At 37.5% G+C, this 23340-nt stretch overlaps 1 protein-coding gene across 6 annotated transcripts in view; it reads right to left on the bottom strand.

Moving 5' to 3' along the window:
• Positions 1–333: 333 nt before the first annotated feature.
• LOC130907667 (cilia- and flagella-associated protein 47-like) overlaps positions 334–23340 on the bottom strand; it is a 62239-nt gene continuing 39232 nt past the window's right edge. For 2 of the 6 annotated variants that reach the window (XM_057823016.1, XM_057823025.1), the window contains exons 41-67: positions 21988–22138; positions 21465–21553; positions 21289–21375; positions 21109–21151; positions 20872–21012; positions 19881–19986; positions 19388–19617; positions 18622–18757; positions 18323–18450; positions 17995–18060; positions 17753–17896; positions 16658–16831; positions 16418–16529; positions 16274–16327; positions 16104–16201; positions 15837–16012; positions 14162–14269; positions 13628–13739; positions 12991–13095; positions 12688–12844; positions 12517–12600; positions 11599–11725; positions 11067–11245; positions 8104–8263; positions 6542–6703; positions 3694–3862; positions 334–3617 (exon numbers count right to left, since the gene is read on the bottom strand). In XM_057823016.1, the coding sequence (XP_057678999.1) occupies positions 3456–3617; positions 3694–3862; positions 6542–6703; positions 8104–8263; positions 11067–11245; positions 11599–11725; positions 12517–12600; positions 12688–12844; positions 12991–13095; positions 13628–13739; positions 14162–14269; positions 15837–16012; positions 16104–16201; positions 16274–16327; positions 16418–16529; positions 16658–16831; positions 17753–17896; positions 17995–18060; positions 18323–18450; positions 18622–18757; positions 19388–19617; positions 19881–19986; positions 20872–21012; positions 21109–21151; positions 21289–21375; positions 21465–21553; positions 21988–22138 (3460 nt within the window). In that variant the 3' untranslated portion in view covers positions 334–3455. Of the gene's footprint in view, positions 3618–3693; positions 3863–6541; positions 6704–8103; positions 8264–11066; positions 11246–11598; positions 11726–12516; positions 12601–12687; positions 12845–12987; positions 13096–13627; positions 13740–14161; positions 14270–14596; positions 14785–15836; positions 16013–16103; positions 16202–16273; positions 16328–16417; positions 16530–16657; positions 16832–17752; positions 17897–17994; positions 18061–18322; positions 18451–18621; positions 18758–19387; positions 19618–19880; positions 19987–20871; positions 21013–21108; positions 21152–21288; positions 21376–21464; positions 21554–21987; positions 22139–23340 lie in introns of those variants that run through there. The other 4 variants (XR_009061509.1, XR_009061513.1, XR_009061512.1 and 1 more) reach the window with 4 other exon arrangements.

Here is a 23340-nt window from a genome sequence, read left to right as displayed (position 1 = left end):
CTCATTGACCAGTGTACAGTGATCCCTTATTTTCCGCGGTTAATGGGGACCAGAACCCGCCACGATAAGTGAAAAACCGCGAAGTTGCGCACCCCGCCCCCCAAATTTTTATTTTTTTGTGTGTGTGTGCTCAATGTATTTATTCAGATTTAGCATTGGAAAGAGATACATATAAGGCATGTTTTTTTTCTCACCTTTTCCCCAAAGTATGATTTAAAAAAAAAAAAATATATATATATATATATATATACAGTGGGGAGAACAAGTATTTGATACACTGCCAATGGGTTTTCCCATTGGCAGTGTATCAAATACTTGTTCTCCCCACTGTATATTAATAAATGGTTTTAAGCACTTCAAATGTTATGTTATATTATGATCAGTTTTAAACATAACTGTCCAACCAAATCATTTTTGAACAAGAATAAAGTACTGTAGTCGAAAAATGATTGGCTTTATTAAATACTTCTGTTTATCTACCTTAGCTGTGACTCTTGTTGGACATGTAGAAATTACAAACTCCTCGTGATCACTTCTGGCATTTAATTTATGTCTCAAACGTCTCCAAACACACACATTCATTCCAAAGCGGCTTCCTTGCAGACACTTGCCACGTTTACATGGAGCCAAATATTCCGATTACAATCGGAATATTTGTTCAAACCGAATAAATGTGTTCCATATAAACACCTCATTCGGAATGAACAGGCCCAAACCGAATGGAATTTCATTCCGATTCACAGGGGTGGAATATTCCTTTTCCCAAACCGATTAGAAGTAAAATTATATCATGTAAACAGGGAAGCGGAATGGTGTCTGGTTGCGTTCTTTCTGCGCATGCTCCGTACTGACGTGGTGACGTCACTTGGTGACGTAAGTAACGTCACTTGCAACATGGCTTCCAAGCACACGCACAGCGCACCCACACAACTTTTTAAATGAACGGCGTATCATTCTGAAGTTTTGTTTCCACTCGAAAAGTTAAAATAGCAGCTGATCTGACGATCGATCTCCATGTTTTGCAACGTGATGCTTTATTTTGATTAATCTGCGCATGTCAGACGGCAGTTGTCAAACGTCCTTTCGGAATAAAGGCAGTCACATGTAAACGCTGGATCGGAATAGATGAAGTGACATGTAAACAGCTGATGTGAAATTTCCATTCGGAATGATTTGAATCGGTATGAATAAAAGTCAGCATGTAAACGTGGCTAGTGTTTTACAAGTTAAACCATGATTGACAGCTGCTGCGCTATGATGTCCGCTTCTTTGGCAAGATCAAAGATACCAGCATCGTTAACTTTAATAAGCAAGTGCTGCAGTGACTGTGATGTTCAAAGAGCGTGTGAGGCTCTGCGCAGAGCAGAAAGCAGGGCGTTGGATTTAAAAAAAAAAAAAAAATATCGCACGTACTTGCGATGGGACTATCGCGCACGCACACATCGTGATGACGATGTTTAAACGATAGGCTATATCGTTCAGGCTTAATGTGTACTTTCTGTTTGTGTGTTTTTTTTTTGTTTTTTTAGTCTTTTATTACCTTTAATTGCCTCAAAATACTTTTTGCATGTGTTTCCCGCTCATACTTTTAAGCATTGCGCTTTCTTGTGGTTGCTTTAAATCAGATTGTTGATCTGTTGACCACATTAGTCACGTAGCATTTTTAAACCACCCCTATTTGATTTTACTAGGGTTAAGTATTTTCATAAGGCATCTTTAGTATGTTCTGTCTGGATGCATCTAAACAAAACAAGCTGAAAGCGCACGGTGGTACTTTGGGTGTCAAATTTGTCTGTTGTAGGACATTTCGCCGGTGCAGCACTATTGGCAGAACACCATTTTTTTTCCCTACCCTCGTCTCGTCTCATCCCGTCTTTCCTGTTCATTTTGCTTTTGCTGCTCGTTTTGTGAAATATCGACAGTTCTGTCATGCTCATTAATGTTCCTCTCGGGTTCAAATTGAAAGGGTTGAAAAGAGGACATGTTTACGTCGCTAGAGTCATTCTCTAGAAGCCTGGCAGCATAGCCATGTGACGTCACCACCCTGCGACGTCAACAACAGTGGCGACCTACTAGTTAAACTAATTTTACAAATTGTATAAAAAGGGCCCTGTGATTGGCTAGCAACCAGTTCAGGGTGTCCCCTGCCTACTGCCCATAGTTAGCTGGGATAGGCTCCAGCACCTCCGCGACCCTCGTGAGGAAAAAAAGCGGCATGGAAAATGAATGAATGAATGAATGTATAAAAAGGAAAGCATCAAGAGGGGTTTCATTATCAAATTATTCTAATTCATAATAACGTTTATCTTCTAAGAACTACAAGCCTTTCTATCAGATGGGTCCCTTTACATAAATTGCAACTATTATTAAGAGGAAGTGATCTTATAACATGTTCAAAAGAAAGTTTTACCCAAATTTACGCTCGATTGATGGAAAGATTTCGGGGAGGAGAGTCAAATTCAATTAAAGTTTAATCTTGAAGGCTAACTGCTATCAACTAGACAACTAAACTCAACTCATCTATAATCATAGCAAAAAAAATGATTTAATATTTATTTATTTGATAGAGACAGCGCACATTAATGAACTCTATTCAGACACATCAAAAAGATGTAAATATGCTGGATTATATGTACTGAACAGTATCCATTTATGTGTTAAATCATAGATTCTTTAGCTAAACATCTTGTCGGTACACCATTTTATTTTTTTTCATTTCTTGATTCATCATGCACTGGATTGGAATAGAACACCTCTACCATCTATTTGCCAGTATAAGCAAATGCTAAAGGGGGGGGGGGGGGGGCGGATCTACAAAAATAACTTGTAATTGCAAACAGCTTTTAAAATAGAAAATCTAGCATATATTCAATTTCAAACTGATGTGTCGCTACATCATTTTTTTCATTTCCTGACTCATTTTGCGCTAGATTGGAATGAAACGTCCTGCCACCCATTTTCTAATAAAAGCAAATACTTTTAAAAAAATAAAATAAAATAAAATAAATAAAAAAAAGGCCCACAACATAACTAGTTAATCCTACCAGCTATTGAAATAAGAAAACCTAACATCGATTCTATTTTAAACATAAACCAAAATTTTAAAATGACCACAAATGATAATACAGTCTACGCTCCTCATCCAGCTTGCTCTGTTTGGAGAGATGCAAATTTTTTTAGATAACGTGTTCTCAGAGAACTCGTAGTCTATTCAAAATGACCTTACCTGTCAAGTGCACAGCGAAAATAACATAAATAACAGGGGAAAGGAAGAGAGTGGGAAAGTACATATTCAATAATGAAGTATCACTTATACTGAGTCAGTCATTTAGTAAAGCGATTATGATGGCGGGACCACTATACAAAAGCTTATCTAGGCCGCCTTTGGTCAGCCTAAGTGGGCTGTATGTTTGATTGCCCCTTCTCCGCATTGAAGGGAAAAAAGAGATTAGGAGTTATTTGCGAACTTTCAGTGGTGATGAATTTGCCAGAGCCGGAACACGAAGATTCTTTGCTACATAGTTGGTTCGAAGTACTGGAGTGGTGTTTTTGGGGCAGGATACAGAGAGGGGAGACGTTATACCTCTCACGTCATACATCCACCGCATGGCTGATGCCTGTTGTAATGAATGGTCAGCTTTCAGTCATGCAAGTTTGAAATTGAAGAGGTTGGTAAATCCTGCTTCAGAATACCTGAATAATAAGTCTTGCATTGTGCCTCTTATTTTTGATGGCAGGAGTAAAAAACACATTAATGAGGGTTCCGCTGGAGTCGACAGGTGGCAACATCCCGGAGCATGGAGCTACCGCAAACTCATCACTGCTGCCTGGCTGGAACGTTGCGGTAAAAGGCTCTGGCCTCCTGACAATTATATTTAGAATATTTTCATGAAAAATAAACAGATTGAAAGACAAATTGATAACATGTCCATTGTTCTACTTAAAAAAAACATACTGTACTTAACTCTCATGATAAGCAGGAAAGAACAAACAAGGTTTATATTTCAATCATTGAGTGACGTTGCAGCATCTTGCCAATGAAACATAATCACTTCAACAACATTAAAGGTAAATCACAACGCGTTATCGCTTGTGATCTACGTAAAAAAAAAAAAAAAAAAAAAAAAGACAAATAAATATTCATGTTATCCTTTAGGGCATCTATGAAGGCGGTTCTTGTCAAACTTTTAGCAGTCAATCCAAATAGTTTGGAATATTCTATTTCCTTTGAGCAGCCAGAACAAAAATCAATTCTATAGTTTAAAAATATGAACCTTTACCAGATGATTGAAATCAAAGGCGTAGGGACATGACACTGCCAACTTTTCAAAATTCTTCACTTGTCCCCACCAACGTTTAAGCAACTTTATTTGCATTACATAATAAGTTCAGTTAAACAGGTATTTTAGATTGTCTTTCCATATGGCGTAAGGGTAGAATTGGCCATACCATTATTAAGTGAATTATTTTAATTATCTTCAGATTCACATTTACCCCCTTTTCATTTGCTGAATGTGCTGGTCCATTTTTTTCCCTCAAATTCAAGTTTGATTGGCTGATGACTTGACCCCCACTCCCCCAAAAACCACAGTCACACAGCCCCTACAGAATTACATGTCGACAACATGCCGCCTCCTCCACCTCCTTCGAAGAGGAGGGATATTAGAAGTGTTTTTTTTCATCCAGCAGTGGCAGGAGCCACTCTAAGTAATATAAAAAGACGTCACTGTTGTGGAGTTGGGGAACACACCACTAATTTTGCTACTGAAAGTCCGATCTTCATCAGGGTTAGCAGTCAACTGTGTTGAATTTGTTGACCAGCAAAACTCGAGTAGGAAGCTGCTTAGAGAGAAGTGTCCTCCTGTATGTGTTTTCTACTGTTAACATTAATTAAACAGTGAGTAACATAGTGAACTCTGGTGGAAACTATACAACCAGAAGTATGTGAGCAAGAACCTGCTTAGAGTGTATGTTTCACAGGAAAGTGTTGACAGTCAAAAAAACACATGCTGCTGCTTTTCTTCTTGTAAACGGCCTGGTTTAAAAGGAAAGAAGGCTAGCGCATGTTTTTACTTTACACTTTTGAAACCAAATACCTATTAGTACATTTAGTTATTAATTAAAATGTATTTTATTCTAAATTATTTAATTTCAATATTTTTATTTGCAGCCTATGCAGACATTCCTTCAGATAATCACACATTAATCATAATCGAGGTAAAAAGTTGAATTAATCCTGATTTAGATTTTTTCCATAATTGCTTAACACTAGAAGTCCCAGAGAATTCTGGTACTCCTACTCGTCCCAAACAATGGCCGATATGGCCTCTCCCCCGGAAACCCAGAGGTGGCAAAAATGACCCAAGTGCTTTTGAAGTGGCAAGTCGTTGTCGGACAGGCAACAGCCGTTCATATGGAAATGCAACCACTAGACATACATTAACTATGGACACAATTCCTGCTTTACACTCAAATTGCAGTTCTAAAACGCTTTTCTTTTTTCTTCTTCAAAACAATGTACACATTTGGGCCATTTTTTCTGTCGTTGTGTGTGGAGTATAGGAGAAGTTAATTAAAAATGTGTAAAACGTGTCAAACTTCATGAATAAATGTAATTAAATAAATGTAGCTTGACTTGAACTGACACAAACTATCACGAGTCACGGAGGAGAGGCCAAATCAGCCATTGCTAGGGAATATTAGGAGTGTTTGTCTTGGGAAAGGCCAAGTCAGCCTTGGCTGGATTTTCTAGTGTTAACCCACTTATGCATTTTAGAGATGAAAATAAGGGAGAAGAAGATGAAAGAGACAACTATTCAAGTCAATGTATTACTCCTGTGGTGAAGGAGAATGCAGGCAAGCATGTAGTTCCATGTATAGGTTAAGTAGTACTCCCCAACCCCTCTAAAAAAAAAAATCCCTTATATGAAGCAAGTGGGAATTGCCCCAGTTTGAAAAATGACTTTCTCCCATGAAAATAACAATTTTAACTGAGTGATCTTAAGACAAATGTTTACGTTTTGCATTCCTGGATAGTTACGAGATTATTAACAAGTTTGTATTCATTGTTTATGTCAGTATGATTTAAGTTATCTTCAAACATTGCAATTTAAATTTGCTCATAAAATCCAGACATTTAATCCAGAAGTTTTCAAAATGTGTATATTGTAGTTTTTTAAAGCAAAGGTTTGAATTGAACGGTGTATCATCTGAACCAATAAACATGAAAGTTAGCATAAGTCAATACAGATTTATTTTACATTGATCATTTAGCCTATCAATTAATTGGGTTCATATTCGTGAGAAGTGTAGCCCTAACCTCCGTTTACCCAATCTGTTTGGTCTTATTAATGTCCCGTCCCCAGCAAAAAGTGTAGATGCCAGTTATGCTGCTATGCTACCAATGTTGAGACCAAACCTACGCCCTTGGTTGAAATAGCTCTTGACACATTATATATGAAAAAGGACACATTTAAAGATGAAGAAATGTTAAACATTTCTTTCATACGGCATGGAATGGAAGCAAACATACTGTATATACCTAGTGGTGCTTGTCAAGTAGAATCCCAGCGCGGATGTTTTACCAAACTCAGTGACGTCTGTTTCGATGAAGTCATCAACCTGAGGCTCTGTAGCGATGACATCGAGAGAAAACTCCCACATTTGTCCGGACACATGGTGTACCACGAGAATTGCTGTGCTCCTGTATACAAATACACAGAGAGGACTCACTCCCAAGGTATCGACTCTGCCGAGGTATGGTGCATTAATGGACTTGCAGATTAGGATCAAGCCTGATGCATAAATTAATCTCTCAGCAGGAAGCGAAATGCAATGCACAAGAGGAGCGAGGACTGGCCATTTGTGGCAGTAATGTTATTTGCAGTAAAATGCTTAAGTAGTATCCAGTAGTAGACATCCTCTGCAACAAATGTTATGCAGACAGGATGCTCGCTGCTTCCTGAATATCTTTGTAACAAAGGATCTCTAAGAGTGTTTCAACATTTGAAATAATATAATAACAAAAATGATATAATTTCTGAAATTAAGGGTGTTTTGGGGGTGTCTTTTTGTGTTTTTTTATTTTTTGGTTTTTTAAATAACTTTGCTTAATTTATAGTTTGCCATCAACAGCAACATAGTATTTCTTAATTATATCAGTACTAAGAAGGTTTTACTTCTTTTTTAAAATTAATTTTAAAAAATGTATAACTTTGAAGGGACCCAAGGTTACTTCTGTAGATTTGTTTTTCCTCATTAAAAATAAACATATCAAGTTTGATTTAAGTAATGTATGCTAGTCTGTTACTGTTATTGTCTTGTATTTTTTGCATTACTTTATATTATTGAATCATTACAGACTATGTAGCATTCTCATCAATCTTTTTTTACAAGCCTTCATCAAATCTTGGCTGGCTTACTGTAATGCACTTTTTTTTTTTGAGTCAGCCAGTCCTCCTTCAAATATCTCCATATAGGAAGGAGCGCAAATCTCCAATTCTGAGCTTATTCCACTGGTTATGCTTGCGCTTAAAGTTCATTTTAACAAATTTTAATTCCAACTTTTCTCCAAACATTTAAAATAAAATTATTGTTTTTCAAGTCACTGCTCAAATGGGTTAGTATTCTGCCATTTGTTTATTGATCTGAAAATGGTGCTCCATTCCTACTTTCCTGCCTGTTGCCTCAGGTCAGCAAACCAACTGCTTCTGGGAAAAAAAACATTAAAACATACTGCAAAAAGGCAACAACAAATTAATGCAGACAAGAGAGATGAAGCAAGAAAAATAAATGCCATGTTTACTTAGCATGTCATCTGTAATGTTACAAAGCAGAAGAACACACTGAATGAACAGCCAACTGCTACTGAGCGTCTGTATCATGACTATCCTTCTGACTTTATATTTGCTATTTCTCTGGAGGGTGTGGAAAATGGAAGGTTTTTCTTTACATATTGAAGGTGTTGATCCACATGAAATGGGTGATAAAATGTCAAGCTGTTAGCATTTATGAGATTGTGTGTTTATGCATGTCTGCATAAATCAAAACTGCGCTTGGTTGCCTCTTATCTATGTGCATGAAGCTTAGTATATGTGCGAGTACCTGCATTGCTTGACCGGACTGTGGGTTAGATTGATGGTGAGTGTTACAATGCTGGTTTCAGGGTCATGTCTTGCTTCTTGGATGCAGGCAGAGAGGCAGTCCTCAGTTTCACTTTCAAAACACACCTCACATTGGAAGTCTTCACCATTCACATTGAAAACTGGAATTAATAAAATATATGAATAAATAAATAACAGGTTGAGCAAATGGAACAGGCAGTACACACACGGTGGTTTGATTACACTGGTCTAAAAAAATTGGGATGTTTATAAGATAAAAATGGCAAAATCGTAGTTGCTGTGGTGATGGACCGGAAAATAAAATACGTTGGTGCTGGTTGGCTGAAGAATTCAAGATATTTTATGTTAGTTATTAATGTTAGTTATTAAATAGTATAGTATAGTATAGTATAGTATAGTATAGTATAGTATAGTATATAGTATAGTATAGTAATTATGATAATAATGGTATGGTAATAATGATTTTACAAGTTGTTACATTTGACATGAGAGTGATATAACACTGTGCCACCGCTCATGAAATGTGTCTACATTAATGCATTTTGTCCACTTCCAAAACACCAGGATTTATGCAAAACATTTCACCTAAATTGCTTAGAATTTACCATTTCAGCCAGATACTTTATCCTAAAAACTGGAGCAACTTTTGATCTCGTTTTTACTTTTTTATTTATTTATTTATTTATTGTGCCACAAATTTAGTAAAGTCTCACTACTTTTATCCAGGAAGCATTTTGCTTGTAGACCAGTGTTCTGATACAGAAGACCAACAACAAACCAGGGAGTGAACAGCTGTGTTTGTGGATCTTAAAAGACCTTTTCCAAATGTTTGTAAGCAAGTGGCAGAATGCAAAGGAATGAGGGGTGTAATGGTACACAAAAATCTCGGTTCAGTACGTACCTCAGTTTTGAGGTCACGGTTCGGTTCATTTTCGGTACAGTAAAAAAACAAAATGCAAAATATAAATGTGCTAGTTGTTTATTACACACTTTTGTGCTTTCAACAATAGGAACATTAGCCTATACAAAGCTATAATTCTGCTCAAAAAGTAGCGGGTATTTAAAGATAATCCAACAACAATTTGCCTTTCAGACCCCGCGTATAGGTCAGCTTTCTTTCTGAAAGAAAGAAGAAAAAAGTCCTGTGCTAAAGAGAAAAGCAATCCCAATGACGAAGATTTTAACATGTATTTTACAAATGGAATGCCTCAATGAAACTTTTTTTTTTTTTCTTATGAACGGTTTTCAAAAGCTTTATTGGTGGATTTTCTCAAGTTAAAGCGCCACACAGAAATGAATAAATTTATTTGTGTAAGCAGGATGTGTGTATTATTCATATTATTTAATTACAGGTGTTTTAGCAAATTTCAATTTATTTTATTTAAATGTGCTATTATTTATTTTATCATGTGTTTATATTTTACAAATATGATGCAGTATTTATTTATATTGTATATTTTATGTTGTATAACTTTAGTTCCTATGTGAATATTAGTTCCTACTTGTTTTGTTGTGGTAGGAGGGTTTTGTATTGAACACGGGGCCGTGTTGGTTATTATTATAGCAGAGAAGACAGCCATAAATCAACAAAGACAAGTCAGCTGTGCCCCGATCTACCACTCAAGAGATCTGATGGACTCAAGCAGTAGGTTACGACTGCATATTAGTTTGAAAATCGACCGGATCCACTGTATTATTACACAAGTGACTTCCGGCCCGATCCTAGCTAGTAGTATTGACGCAGGAGGGCCGCGTCTCGCGTCAAATATAAACTCTGCCGTTCTTTTCGCGTGCGTCGCGTTGAGCTGCTTCTGGAACGCATCTAACACGCGGCCGCACTGCGACTGGTGTGCATTGCCTGATTGACTCTAACGCCCGCATTTCACTGCGTTCTCGCTGCGGCCACATTGTCGCGCCGTTGACGTATCTGGGCTGTCCTACCATGTTGGTCCTCATTATAGTAGAGAAGACGGAGTAAATATAATCTACACATAGAAACTGTAACCCGATTGACTCACAGCCTCGAAAAGTAAGGGTTATATTACGTCAGAAACTCATTCGGTACGCGTCCGTTCCGAACCGACTACCACGTACCGAAACGGTTCAATACTATTACATGTACCGTTACACCCTTAAAAGGAATGCTGATGACCTGAAATGAAAATGATCAAATCTGGGCTGGACATTCCACAATTCTTTTCTGAGTTCTTAAAAAAAAAAAAAAAAAATTGGGGGTTTCTGTTAAACAGAATCAATCAAGCCAATGTCGTAAAGGGAAATAATCGCGAGACTGCCCGTTGCCAAAGCAGCAACTTCAAAAGGGACAAACTGAAAAACCAAACATACTGTATATCACAGTTTTATTTAATTTTACTCTTAAACAAGCATGTCTGTGCCATTAATCTGAGTCAAAGAAAAGTGAAGATGTGCCTTTTTCACAATTACATCATTTTATGAGGACCAGCTCTGTAAAATTGTCTTGATCAATACAGTATTCTGATCTTGCTGTGACCTTGACCGTTCTAAGACAATTTTTCAAAGTTTGTCACAGACTTGATCACATTCATCGATATTATAATAATCATTGTTGACTTCAATTGTCATATAAATTCTCCCTCAGAACATTTTGTGCAGCATTTCAGACTACGTACACCCATTTCTTTTCCGTTTTGGGGGTTTAGATCGGTTGATGTCATCTTTTTTTTTTTTTTTTGTCAACTGTGGACCTCTGTAGCCCTTAGACATGTTAATGTGATTAAGAGCTATTTAAATAAAGTGGCTTGACTTGTGTGCTGCAGACCTAAAATCCTACTGAAGGAGTGTCATAACTTGCAAGATAACCCAAGTAAATGCCAGAAATACTCCTTTGTCAGAAGTAAAACAAACAATTTGTGCCATTGTTTAGTCTCACTACAAAAACATCAAAATGCAAGCATGCCACACCTTTATGTTCACTTTGAGCTCCTGGCCTATATCCAGTTAGGTGGACATCAAGTTTCTTCTCCAGCTGACAACCCGCTTCACATTGGAGCACGCAGAGTTGCGAGATGTCTGCAGGCACACTCACAGGAATCCCGTGGAGAGGGTAAATCCAACTGATTGTCGACAGTTTCTTTCTTGCCCTGTTTGGTTACGCGTGTGGGACACACTCAACACTTTACTCTTTTCATCATTATTAGAAAGTGAAATGAGTAAGTCAAATGCAAAAGCTAACAAAAGTCATCCAAAGAAAAATAATGTCTCGCCTACAAGCAGATTACCTGTCACGATAGCATTCAATGTTGAATTTCTTAAACTTGCAAAAACAAAGATGATTTATGTAAAATAATTGCCCTGATCTTCTCACATGTGGTCACTTGCAATATTGAAATGGAGAACTTTTAATCCTTTTTTGCTATCATCTGTGTTTCAAGTTGCAGCCAATGCAGAGTTATATAAAGATACAGTACAAAGATGATTGAAAAAAATGACCCACCTTTTCCCACTTGCACTCGTGTTGAGGGGCTTTAGAGAGATGCAGAGCCAAGCTTGCTGTTGGTCCATGGACTTGGGTGTGAATACCACTGGCACATCCAAACTGCCTCCCTCACTTATCTGAATACCTGCAATAAAAATCCATCGCAGATATAGATGTATCGAAACAGCAGTCCGTTATTATTATTTAGCATTATTGAGTTTATTTTCAGCAAACAAACATGAGGAAAATTACTGTCTAAAATTTCCCTACAGAGGTTGGATTTTTAAAAAGACAGTCCAGAGCAGGGTTTTAGTAAACAAGCAACTATCTTCCTGATAAAGTGAGCAAAGGAGTTGTCTTCAGCGATGCAATATTCCATCAATAACACTATATTATCAAGCTGAGAGAGTCTTTAAACCACTGTAAGTGTTTCTATGTGTGCAGAAAAGTCCCTGCAGCGATCAACATAGTATGCTGAAGCAGCGATTAAATGACAGTATTGAAGAAAGTCTCCACTGAGGCAGAATTGGCTAAAGCTTCAGCTACAACAAATAAAATGTCTTTAATTTGAGCTGTTCAACGAAGAGTATGCATGGTCTGAATTTATTCAAACCTGCCCATTTCAGACCAGGTTGTAATTAACTTCACTGAGTGCTCAATATAAATTAAATGGTGCCGTGAAATACGAGTGATGCTCATAACTCAAATCAACTAATCTCTCAAATCATTCATCCCATTCAAATATATTGAAATGTCATTCATTCATTCCTGCATCTGGAAAAAAAAAAACAATTATTTTTGGCAACCAGTTCAGGGTGTACCCTGCCTACTGCCCATAGTTAGCTGGGATAGGCTCCAGCACCTCCGCAACCCTCGTGAGGAAAAAGCGGCATGGAAAATGAATGAATGAATGAATGTTTGTAATAGCAAACACACCTTCAGCTTGGCTCAGGGAAAGGGAAAACACATCCTTGTCAGGAGCCACTGGAACAAAGTCAGGGGCAGTACTTGGGTCCTTATCTATTACAAATACACATAACAATGTGTGATGAAGATTATGTGTGGGTCACGGGGTTGCATATAAATGGACAAGCAGCACCATCTGACCTGTCAGTGTAATCGTCAGTGTGGCTGGGCACTCAGTAGGGTTTGTGAACAGAATAGTTAGGGACTTGCTGGTACCAACTGAGGTGCAAATGCTCAGCGGTTCCTCCCGTCCGGGCATGAGACCCCGGCCAAATAGCAACACACACCATTGCTGCAACTACAGTGAGAATGCACACAGCTGTCATTAGGGCGATACATCAAAATGAGCACCTGTTTAAACCAATTTAGTAATGGCAAAAATCACTTTAAATAGCGAGCAAGTCTTCATACTGAAGTATTTGGTTTTACTGTTTTTATAAACACCTGAGTGGAGGTAAAAGTGATCTTTGCTCCTTGGTTACACTCTCCAATAGATGATGGAGTAAAGAGAACCCCAAGTTGAATGTCGGAATGAGGTTCTACAGTCAGCTGAAACACAAAAAAAGACATGACAGATCATGAGGAAAACCAGTAGAGAATCACTATCATGCACATTACCTCTGATAAGAAATACATTTTCCATATATATGGTGATAACCTGAAAGTTCTTACCAGTAGTGTTATAAAGGTATTTAGTGATGCAAACTTAAAACATCTTGAGCTCTGTATTCGTATCTCGTGAAAAGCCTAAGCTGATTCTTCAGCATATCAAGTATGCTTAAATTTTTTTTTAAATCTAAAGTAATTATCCTTGTTCATAAAGACAAATTCACATTTTGTTTGAGAGAAAAAATAGCAATAGTGAAGAAGAGAGAGACCGAGTAAATGGACAAAAGGTAAAAAGAGCGAAAGAATAGGTCAGAGGTGCTAATGGACGATAGAAAAGTGAGCACAACAAACAATATCAATAAATTTTCACATGCTGAATTTGAGAACCTAAAAAGTGAAAAGAATCAAATTGTTTGTCAAATGAGAACTGTGAGCAGTGGGATCAGATTTGGATGAAGAAAAAAAGACTGACAGTGCTTTCTGAATCCAGTTCCAGCATGTAGTTTTTGGGGTTACTGTTAGACACAATCACCTCAACCGTTTCTGCTGTTGGGTTGACAACTGTAATTGACTGTCTGGTCGACCTGAGATAAGCAAAAACAATGATAAAACCCCAGACAATAAAATTCCCTCATAAATGGCATGTAAATATTGATATATTGAAGATCATACAAAAATAGCAAAACACGTGTAATAACCTAGGGAAATCTCGACTCTTAGTGGTATGTATAATATATTCAGTTAAATGTAAAGACCAAAATTTTTTGATGAAAAAGTGTGATGGTTTTTTTTTCTAAATGGACAAAACACTAATCACTCATCACAAGCATCTTGACTAAGATTTTTTTTTTTAATTCAGCGCTATCATGATTGTATTTTTTAAGCATGAAAATATGCACTATAGCTTGCATGACATTCAGTTTTAACTGGCCAATAGTGAACACTTAAGGGTAATAACTGCAGTCTGATTGGAGTGAGTATTGCGTGTGTTTGTGTCGCTACCTACTTGCCCAATGGACAGCAAGCCTGTGGGAGTGTGACTACAGCCGAGGGAATGGCGTAAAGATCCAACTGGTACCAAAACTCTCCAATTGTTTCAGAGTGGAACACCACACTGCGATAGAATAAACACAAAATCTGTAAATGTAATATTCTGGGAAAACTTAAGAGACTTAAACAATGACCATAGATCTATAAGTTGAATTTGTTCTGTGACCATGCTTGTACAGCTAATGACAAATGGAGAGGATTTTTTAGCATCTTTATCTACACCATCGGTCCTTATTCATTCACACATTCAAACATAGGGAAACAGTGCGCTGTCCTGAGGCACACCATTTTTTTACAATTTCGCAATCAATTTTTCCCTTTGAGTATTGTTATGCTGTATTGTCAGTAGACATATATTGCCCCAGCTTTTGTGTTCAAATATCCATCCTACCATTCTCTGTATTTCTAATCCTCAAAAGGGTCGCTGGGGTGCAAGAGCCTATCATTGCTGACTATGGAGTAGAAGCGTCAGATACTCTCAGGGGTGAAAGTGGTTAGATCCTTAGGAGAAAGGAAAGAATTCTTTTGTCTCCTTTTTTTCCCTGTCCCCCCATATCTTCTTCCTGTTTGCTGCTTTCTCTTAATAAACAAAACACAATGAATAAATCACAATGGGAGTACGTCATACTCCCACGTGACACATTAAAACTGTTCAGACTAAAAGGACAGTCGGATTCCCTTCCCGTGTCTAACAGCTGAACAGATCATGATGATTAAAAAAAAAAAAAAAAAAAAAAGGAAAGAGCTGAAGAGGCTTACTTATTTTTATTTCATTTGCTTTGATTGTGAGGTTCAGAACATCTTTCATAATATGCACTTTGAACTTATTTTTGTTCATTTATATTTGGCTACTTATTTCCTTATACTTTAAAACAGTCAATGTTTGTGTGATCTTCAATATACACACTAAAATGAAATATAAGTCATTTGCATTTTTGTGAATGTTTACTTATATTATTGAGAAAAATAATTAAATGTTTATATTATCTTCAATTTTAATGTACATCCTATGTTCTTAAGTAGTTAAAAATCGATGTTTTGCATTTAGATGTGAGGAAATGAGGGGGGGGGGGTTAGAAGGTTTGGGTTACTGCTGTTCTTGTTAACTGTTATTTTGCAAATCATTGTAAAATTCAGTTTTAAATGAAAATCAGTATCTCATGTTTGCCTTATGATAGTATGTGTAAAGCAGTAGCCTAATGCATGTGTGTATGTGTTATAGGTATAACTGTGCCAAAAGCAGTTTTCTCTGCATTTTAGTGCTTTTAATAGGTTTGAGAGCAAAAATAATAAGATTCTGGCTCCGTGGCGACCTTCATGTCCGGGAGTTCCGGCAGGAAATTCTAGCTACTTTCACCTCTGGATACTCTGGACTGGTTGTCAGCCAATTGCAGGACATGAATAGTGACAAGTGAACAATTCACACTCACAGTCACATCTAAGGTCACCTTGGCAAACCAGTTTTTCACTAGGCGGCTATATATAATAATATACATTTCCTAACTGTAAATAGAAAAAAATGAGACACTACCTGTCATATATTTTGCATTTTTCATTTTTTTTTTAATTAATATATTTAATGGTAGAAATCAATAGCACATGTGTGATAGAGCAAAATAGAAATTCCTAACCTGCCTCTACTCTTTCCTAATTTTCCTGGAGAGAATGTGACTTTGTAATTAAGTGTTTCAAGCGGGGGGATCAAAATCCAGTCTGCTCCACACAAGTCATCTCCTTCAACGTCCACAATGAGAATAAGAAGTTCTCCTCCTGGGTTACTAACAGGGATCTCTATGGCGACAGAGCTCTAGAGACCGGCAATATTGCAAACACAAAATATGATTAGCAGTTTTCAGGTATCAGAAAGGAAAGTTGGGCACAGAGTGGGTGAACCTTACTTGAACAGGGCACAGAACTTTAATAGTGTTCACAGGTGTTTCTGGTTCACAATGTATTTCAAGAGTGTAGAAGACTTCGTAGAGTCTGACCATATTTCCTGAAAGCATATAATATATATATGTACGCGGGTAAAATGGAATATGAAATGTTGGGGCAAAAAATAGTGTACCTCTGTCAGCATCCCTCTCATCAGTGTGATCAATCTCAATGAATGATATACAACCTATAAGAAACATTTTACTTTAATTAGACATTTTCCTTGAATGCCTTGAATAGAATACTATTCAAATGTACCAAAGAAAGTAAAAGTCACCTGATAGCACCCCTCGTTTCTGTGGCAACACAGCCAAGGTGTACAGGGTGCTTTGACCAGGTTTAACCTTTAGCGATGAATTGCCACTGATGAAGGATAGGTCTGTGACCACCTATATCCACATGTGCAACACATATGTACCCATAAAAACATGCAAAAGCACAAGAAAAGGGGCTTCATAAAAGAATCAATCTTCTTTATTTTGGAATCCAGAGCAGTACTGATGGCATTAAAACTAACCTGAAGTGATAATGGATTCTGACTGTAGTTGGGGACACTCAGTTGTCTGTGAGTGGTCTTGCCGACAGGACAGCGTAGTACTACATGTTCAACAGGCAAGGGACGCTCACCCACTCCCCGAATAGTAAAGACATGATCAACCCCGTTATAGCTGTTATGCAACGATAGCTTCCCCTGTAGGAGCAAAGATTAAGCTAAAAATGTATACCATATTGTCAATTCAAAGAAAATGCACCTTTAAAATTGAACCCACTTTATTTCGGCACATAAGGTTGAAAAAGGGTCTAAGCTCAGAGGTGAGAAGTAACGTGTTACATTTACTCCATTAAATCTACTTGAGTATCTTTTTGAGAAAAATGTACTTCTAAGAGTAGTTTTACATAGCCAAGCCATACTTTTTACTTTTACTTGAGTAGATTTGTGAAGAAATGCTACTCTTACTCCGCTACTTTGGGCTACAGTGGGCGTTATATTTTTCCTCTTTATTCTACATTACAGTATTAGATTTTTTTTTTTTTTGCCAAAGACGCCAACAAGTTTTACCAGTGAGACATCGCAACAATAATCACACAACTCCCATTATACCAATCATGTTTGTTTTCTCCACTAGATGGCCCTCACGCTCCTTGGACAAATAATGCTTCATTTCTGTAGATTTTTTTCTCTTGCTAACTCTTTTTTTCTTTTATTTATTATTATTTCTTTGACTTAATGTGGTTATTTAATACGTTATAGTGCAGTCTTATAATAACTTTATATAGACAACTATGTGCTGAGAAAAAAATACCATTCTTTAAAAAATATAAAATAAATAGCAGTTACAATGTTACTCAATAATTGAGTATCCTTTTCACCAAATATTTTTTTACTTGTACTTGATTACATTTTTTGGATGACTACTTTTACTTGAGTAATATTCTGAAGTAACAATACTCTTACTTTGGTAAAATATTTGGCAACTCTACCCACCTTTGCAACCTTAATTGAGCCAGGTCATGTAATGTCCTTTCCATAAGAAAAACCTCACAGCGCCCCACCAAAAAAAAATGTCAGTCAAGTACTGTGCTTACGGTATATTGAAGAAATAAAACAAACCATGACAATGCCTTGTCTAGATGGATGAAAAGTTAGAGGGTAACATGCTCTTGTCCCGGCTGGCACAATAAGAACATTAGGACCATAGAAACCCTCAGCACATAACTCTGCTTTAAAGGTCCAGTCATGGTTGGTCTCATTATGCTGCAAGATATTGGAAATTAATGATGATACATATAATTTTCACTTCTCTTTTGAAACAAAGGGTTCCATTAAAAAGCGATAACCAATCAACAGCTCACCAGAGGTATATCTTGTGTGACTGAATGCTGAGCAGGTGAGCTGAAGTCCAAGTGATGTGATCCTCCCTGTAGAAACAAATGTTAAGAACATGATATTATCATCAACGTTAAAACACTTCATTGTGTTTTTTCCCCCCTTACTTTTTAAGCAAAATTTTTCTCAAAACTGGACTACCAATCAAAACTAAATAATAATGGATGACTAATGACAAAGATGAAAGATCTACTTCAAATGACAGGTAGGGAAATATCAGACTCCACTGTCAGTGCCTCAACAGCAACGAAAATAATATTACTACTTTCACTTTCTCTGCTTTACAGTATGTACCGGTGTGGTAACCAGTGCTTCCATCAAGTAGACTCTGGTATCGAAGCAAGACTTTAGGACCATCTGACATGAGAACTGTCCCACACAGTCTGCCTTGAAGCGCAGAGGTATTTCCACACAATCATGATCTACATAGAAAAATATGATTATATACATGGTTGAACGCAACTGTTACGAGGAAATGTCTCTATAAACTGAGTGTAAAAATAAATACAAGATATCATGGACTATAGCAAACATTGTATTATTAACAGTACAATCCATTGAGCTTACATGTCACAAATGTGCAATGTGTGTACCTGAAGGATTCTTCCATATGTTGGTCTCTTTCCTAATCGGCATTGTCACAGTGCTGGGTACAGTAAAGTATCGAGGTAACGAAACCTCCACACTGTAAATTACCCCGTTTTTGTAATCAACATCTTTCATTTGGCTCTATCAGAGTGAAAGACATGAGGTCATTGAACAAAAAGTTTTATTCTGACAAAAATGGCAGCACAACGGGAATATTCTATTTTTGATCAGTTTCATTTATAATAGAGTAGGATTAAACTAGAAGTCAGCAATTGATTTGCACAAAACCTTGAGGACAGTTTGCAAATAAAACTAGTGCCGCATGAAAAAATGGATGGTATAATTCCCTCTTTAGAATGAAACTATTGCCCTTCGCCTTAAAATGCAAAAACTAGTTCAGTCAATCATCTTCCATCAGCCTCCAGAGAGTAGCATGCTGTGTAATAAAGTTCTTACTCAGGGAAAAAAAAAAACACTCTACATCATTTATTTTTCCTTTTGATAGAGCAAATAATTTCTTCCTGGGAAAAATGGTACTTACATCATCCCCCCGTGTATTACAAATATTGGTTGAAAGGCTGCAGGTAATGTATGTGGCATATTTGCGTGCTGTTGTATTGTGTTGTTGTATAGTATTGATGTTTCTATAATTATGACTTGATATTGATTGTGTTTAGAGGCAGGTTGAGACAGGTAAGCCCCCACTGAAAATCTAGGTATCAAATTCAGAGCACACCATTGTGCCAACGAGTATGTAGAGTGCATGCGTACCTGCTTTTTGGAAAGCATGCATGCTGCCATGCTTGCCCTCACACTGCTGCTATGTAAAGTGTAAGTCATCATACGTCTCTGGAGTTCCATAGCGCTCATTCTGTGCTGAGCCCACAAAGCCAGGGAGTTTTCCCAGGATGAATTAATCAGGGGTAGACGGATCAGCTCCTCACATGTCTGTCCAACAGTACAGCGTAGGCGCAGCGCTGATATACAACTGCCAGGGCCCACTGGTAAGGGAAATAGACTAACGCAGTTATTGCACAGGGAGAACATACAGTGCAATCAAACTGTTTCCTCATTTCTAAATTTGTTTAAAAAACAATGAATTAATTGTGGCTAATCTCACGTTTTGAATAGTAGTGTAACTTAATTTTCACTGAGCACACCTAACCCTGAACACCTCCATACTGTTCAGTCAAGCCTGAGCAAAACTTTACAGTTCTATCCAACACTTCTCATTTGCCTGGCAATAGTTTTCTGTAAATCTCACCTGAGGTACCAGGAATGGCGAATATATTTGAACTGTGCCTAACTCTTAGGGGGGAAGGCTGAGGCAAATCTGCGGTTGCCTTCACTATGTAGACCATATCACCGACCTGAAAAAACACACTCTTTTCGTAAATGACTACACATGACTGCACCACAGTCATTTTCTATAAGGTTTTCAACAACTCATTCAATAGAAATGCATGCTCAATAGATGACCAAGTTGCCTATGCCTTTTCTATGAGAAAAAATTAACAGAGCAGTCAGATTTAAGAACTTTAAAAATCTGCACGCTTCCCATTCCTGATGATTTGCAAATGAATAAACATGCAGTTTCTGTTCATTTTTCTCTAGAATAAATACTCTGGAGGTACTAAAAATGATTGAAGTCACAGGGATGATAGTCGTCACACCCTTGAAATTTCTTCCACTTATAGCTCCTAAAGCAGTGGTCAGCAACCCGCGGCTCTAGAGCCGCTAATGGCTCCCTGGAGCTTTTTCAAAAATATTTTAAAAAGGAAAAAGATGGAGGGAAATCTATTTTTGTTTTAATTTGATTTCTGTTTTCCTCAGAACTCCATTTTGACAAGACAAAGTTTCTGAGTATTAATTAGTAGAATATACTTTTGAAGAAGTGGCCTTATCCCTTGTGTATTTTTTTCCTTTTGACTCTAGGAAATTATTAAAGTAAGAATTTACAGTTTATGTGAATGAGTATTAATTCTCTAGGCCATGGGTGGAGAAACCAATCCTCAAGGGCCGCTGTGGGTCCTGTTTTTTGTTCCTTCCGATCGAGCACAGACAGTTTAACCAATTAGGTTTCTGATTAAAAAAAAAAAAAAAAAAAAAAACAGCACTTGTAAGACACCATTTTGGTGAAAAGGTCTTGTTTAGCTGGATTGAAATCCTGCACCGATTGCGGCCCTATGTGGAATTGGGTGGAGACGCCTGGTTTTGACAGATTGTACACAAATGCATAAGGGAACAATGCTGACCTGGGGACATATGAGCAATACAGCACAATACTTGACTCCTGGAGAGAAGGGAAGGAAGTGAAGGATAAGTGTGTCTGACTGGCCGGGCTTCAGATTAACGCTGCCCGCTGTGCTGATAAACTCTGTACCATCTCCTTCTGCAAATCACACACAAATACGCATTACCTTGACGTACAAACTCACATCTGTGCACACTATTATTTGTGTTGGCAAACTAAGATCCGAGCCCTTTCCTGCCATCTCTTCATGACAACTCCTCTCAGATATCTTCTTCTCATTCCTGAAACCAAATTGAGCAAAGTGGGTTTTTTCACTCATAGAAAATAAAGACCCTCATTTAGATCATACTATGATGGTTGAAAAAGTTCTCATGAGTCATCCATATGATACCATACAGTATAGATAATCTGCTATTACTTGGCTTTGAGGAGTGCCTGTTGAACTAGTCTGTCAATTTCCTTCTCGGATTCCATCGGATTGACTGTTGACTCTACCAGCATCACACTGAAAAAGCAGACATTATAAATTGTGTTAACAATTCAAAGGAAATTGTCTGTGGAACCTACTAAGAATCATTAGATCTTAACACTTACCTGAAATCAGCCTCCACATTATATGTGTTTGTTATTGGAACTTGAACCACTTTTAGTACATAGCATGGAGTCTTGCACCTGACACTCTTCTAAAAGAGGTGGATACATTAAGGCACAGGTTTAGGTGTAATGCGGTGGTTTAATGAGCATATGTGTTTCCCATTAAAGGAACAATACAAATACACTTATTATTAGAGACCTTGTAAAGTAAATTTGATATTTTTTTCAGATTGATCTGCCAATTAGTCCAAAACACACTAGTGGTCCAGTCGAAGATTTATAGCAAAGGCCCATGTTCGAATCCTGGCCAATGCGACAAACATTTATGAGGCTGCTCTTGCCAAACAGTTGATTACAGTTCCAGTCACTGACTGGCAAAAAAATATGGGGGAAAAAAAAAAAAAAACTCAGCTTCCTCGTGTGTGGCCAGACTATCAGTGTGCTTCTAAAAGTCTTAAGTTTCTGCTGCAACCAATGCCAGACGGACAGTTTGATCTAGTATAAAACGCTATGGTGGACTTACTGTTGGTATGATTTGACTAATACAGGTGTTCACTTTGAAAGTCAAAGTTGCCCCATGGCGGGCAGATGTTGAGGTAGAGATGAGCAATAGAACAGCTTCCTTAGGCTGCAGGAATGAAGAGCAGTACTGGATAGTCAGATCAGTGCTTCCACTGTGAAGAAAACACAGGGTGTTTTATAATGTGACAATAATTAATATTACAACACTTCACATTTTTAGGACGTGCCTGACAACTTAATCATAATCCCGCTTCTCAATCAATGTCGGAAGAAGTTTGACCATTTGTAATTTTTGATATGTTCCTTTTGTTGGCCTAAACAAAATAATGTTTTAGGAGTTTTAAATACTCAATGAGTGCACCAAAACACACTTGTGAAAGTATAAGTAACTTGAGTTTGATTTCACATTTTCTGTTCAAACCCATTTTGACGGATGCCTTGATGGCTAATCACAACCTGCTATTCTGTCAGCCAATCACATTCTGCCAGCCAGAGTCAGAGACTCCCACTAAAGCATATTTATGATGCAAGTGTTGTATTATTGTCAGACTCTTTGGAGTAACAAATTACTGTTGGGATTACACTATTCAGACAACGAATTGTGAGTTATTTAATTCTTGGATTAAATTGTTGACGTAAGACCTGCTATCAGTGCAGTACAGAACAGTTCAAGACTTTCAATCCCTGCTTTGATCCTGTCTGGAAAGAAGTGTTGCCACAAATACCAGTCAGGAAAGACATTTCCAACAATTACATAAGAGAAGTGTGCTGCAAATGGGTCAATCAAAAACTGTATCTTGTGTCATTTTCAGTATTTTAGTGTGCATCAATTTAGCTCATTTTTTCCCCCTAATAATGAGTCTTAAAAGAAGCAGAGGTTATTCTTCTAATGAAAATGAAAAAAGTGAGGAAAGCGCACGTAGGGAGGTTAAAAAACTGTGAATATGAAGTCTGGGGGGGAAAAAACAACTTTTGGATACTTCTTTATATTCTATAGACAGGTTTCCTGAGTGAAATATGGGCGGCGCCATCTTGGAAAATGTCTGCTCCGAACTTTCGGTTTAGAAAGAACATGAATTGCGATTGAAGTAATCAGCGTGTTGATAAAACTGCAAAATCAAGCCAGAGGAACCCACGGAATCTCCCAAAATGAATTCAGCACGACAAAGACGACGTAGATGAGATTTAATGATGTTCTTATCACTTCGTTGATCATTCGTGGACAAAATTATAACAACCTGTTAGCCTGTGTTGACGTGAGGTATAGATTGATACGCCGCCAACTTGAGTGACCAAAATGAGGTGAAATTACAAATTAGATTACATTTGCCAAATGCAGAAGTGTGGACACGGA

Source organism: Corythoichthys intestinalis, chromosome 2, assembly GCF_030265065.1.
Source record: "Corythoichthys intestinalis isolate RoL2023-P3 chromosome 2, ASM3026506v1, whole genome shotgun sequence".
Lineage (NCBI taxonomy): Eukaryota > Metazoa > Chordata > Actinopteri > Syngnathiformes > Syngnathidae > Corythoichthys > Corythoichthys intestinalis.
Note: the sequence above shows the minus strand (reverse complement) of the source record. Positions and strands in the feature narration are given on the sequence as shown.